The sequence below is a fragment of the Penaeus japonicus genome, unplaced genomic scaffold, assembly GCF_977035675.1.
Source record: "Penaeus japonicus unplaced genomic scaffold, GWHDUDI00000001_assembly GWHDUDI00000017, whole genome shotgun sequence".
NCBI classification, from domain to species: Eukaryota; Metazoa; Arthropoda; class Malacostraca; order Decapoda; family Penaeidae; genus Penaeus; species Penaeus japonicus.
The window spans coordinates 17,971,471-17,973,970 of NW_028234419.1; the positions used below are offsets into that span (position 1 = coordinate 17,971,471).

Sequence of the window (2,500 nt, forward strand, 5' to 3'; positions counted from 1 at the left end):
GAATGGACTCCGTACGCCTCCCTCAACCACGTGCACGACGCCCGGACTCAGAGTATCGGTGGGCGTGAGCACAGTACGGGCGGTGGGCGTGGCTACATTATAAGCGGTGGGCGTGGACTTGAAGGCCAAAAGGCGCCCGTCGACGCAGCAAGACGAGGCGAGGGCCATGAAGGCAGGTATGGCGGAGGACGAGTTGTGTTCCCCGACCACAACGCGCCGCTGAGCAGCTTTAAAGGCACGAGTGACTTCAGAGGAACAGGAAGCCTGGGCATGCTGAGCGAAGTCGATAGCATGATGTCAAGTGACAGTCGGATCAAGGAGAGGAAAGGGAGGGGAGTCAGTAGCGTGGAGGGGAAAATCGCCAGAAAACGGGAAGAGAACCAAATGGTCCTGAGACCAAGGAAGAGCTACGAATACCAGACGAGATGGCTCTCCGGAGCCAACAACAGTGACGAGGAATACACCGAACAGATTTTCCGCAACGAAAAAACAACGGAAAACGCGGATTCGGCCGACGCCAGAGAGCGCACCTCAACGAAGGGGACGCAGTGCGTATACGACGACATCCTAAGGGAGAGGAAATTGATAAGCAAGAGTCAGGAGGACTCTGGCGACGAACACTTATCCGTGAAGCGAGGAATCCGGTTCTGGGACGGAGACAGGAAGGAGAGGGATGGGGAGCGAGAGAGGAAAATCCGAATAGCGACGAGCTGGAAGCAGAGGGATGAGGAGAAGTGCGTGAGAGAAGAAGAGTGGATATACAGAGAGGAAGACACTGTCTGGGTCAGGAGGGCAGACCGAAACACGCGTCTGAAGAACCAGAAGGAGAGGATGATAGAAGCAGAGAGAAACAACGCGGAGAGCAGAGGAAGAGGAAATACTCGGCAGCGCATGTATGACACGCCAAGAGGGATGAAGGATGCGGGGAGTTACTGGAGGATTGGATATGGAGAAAGAGGGATTGGGAAAGAGCTGAAGGTTGTGAGAATCAATGACGAACAACTGACGAGTTTCTGATTACGAAATGGTATTTTCATATCTGCATCAGAGACTCTACGTTGTGGATTCCTAGGGTTAACACATGATGTAAATAGATTAAGAACTGATGCTGTATATTCCATTTACTTTGTACGGATTTGTCTTCATTAAGGATAATTAACAGAATCCGTTATGATTAGGATAATAATGTTATTTTAAGCTATGTAGACCTTAATCCATTACGTTTAGAGAAGGATATATTTTTTTTCCAGAAAACATCGTTTCTTGAAAATATCATTAGCCTTTTGTGGATCACCATTTTCAGATTAAACACTGCAAGCAGGATATAATCCAGAAGCTATCACACTCAATGGTAGACACTGTGTTATTTTCCTTTGTTATTGCTTCACATCATTCTATCTGTTCGTCAGATTCATTACTTGTTTATATCATTTTTATACATGTACCTCTTTCTTTCTCCGGTTTTGTATCTAATCAATTTTCAGCCTATCCCTCTGCCTTATCCTAATGTGATAATGGTAATGATGTAAGAAGGATGATGATAATAATGAGAGTAGTGATTATAACGATAAGAGTAAAAATGATGACAATAAAAATGATGTTCATGATAATATTGATGTTAATAATAATGATAATGAGGATATTAGTAATGATAACGATGATAATAAGGATGATAATTGTAATGATACTGCTAGTAATGATAATGTAATAAAGATGATAACAGATTAATCATTAATATGACTAATAAATATTTTACAAGCAATATTAATCATAACATCACCGAATATAAAGATAATGATGATGATGACCAGAGCAATTACAATAATGATGGTTAATACAGTATATGTGTGTATGTGTGTAAATATGAATGAATATATATATGCATATATATATATATATATATATATATATATATATATATATATATATATATACATATATATATATATATATATATATATATATATATATATATATATATATATATATATATATAAACATTTATGCACACACACATAAACAGGATATGTGTATGTGAGTGTGCAAATATAAATGTATACACACAATATATATATATATATATATACACACACACACACACACACACACACACACACATATATATATATATATATATATATATATATATATATATATATGTATGAATGTATATATGTGCACACAAACATACGAATATGTATATATATATATATATATATTATATATATCATATATATATATATATATATATATATATATATGTATATATATATATATATATAATATATATATATATATATATATATACATACACATATATGCGTAAGTATGTATGTATGTATATGAATATATATATATATACGTATGTATGTATGTATGTAGTCTAGACGATTTCATATTCTCAATCTTGTGTAAAGTGTCAGAATGTGTATTGTTTATGTATAAATGTATAAGCATGTATGTGTATATGAGTGTGTTAGAAACAAACAATCAAAAAACA

General features: G+C 36.5%; 1 protein-coding gene across 1 annotated transcript in view; it reads left to right on the forward strand.

Moving 5' to 3' along the window:
- Window positions 1–1,726, forward strand: part of LOC147470048 (uncharacterized) — a 1,939-nt gene extending 213 nt beyond the window's left edge. Inside the window, exon 1 of the mRNA XM_086546067.1 lies at window positions 1–1,726. This exon is cut by the window's left edge and continues 213 nt beyond it. Coding sequence (XP_086402193.1) covers window positions 1–1,017 — 1,017 coding nt within the window. The 3' untranslated portion in view covers window positions 1,018–1,726.
- Window positions 1,727–2,500: the final 774 nt, after the last annotated feature.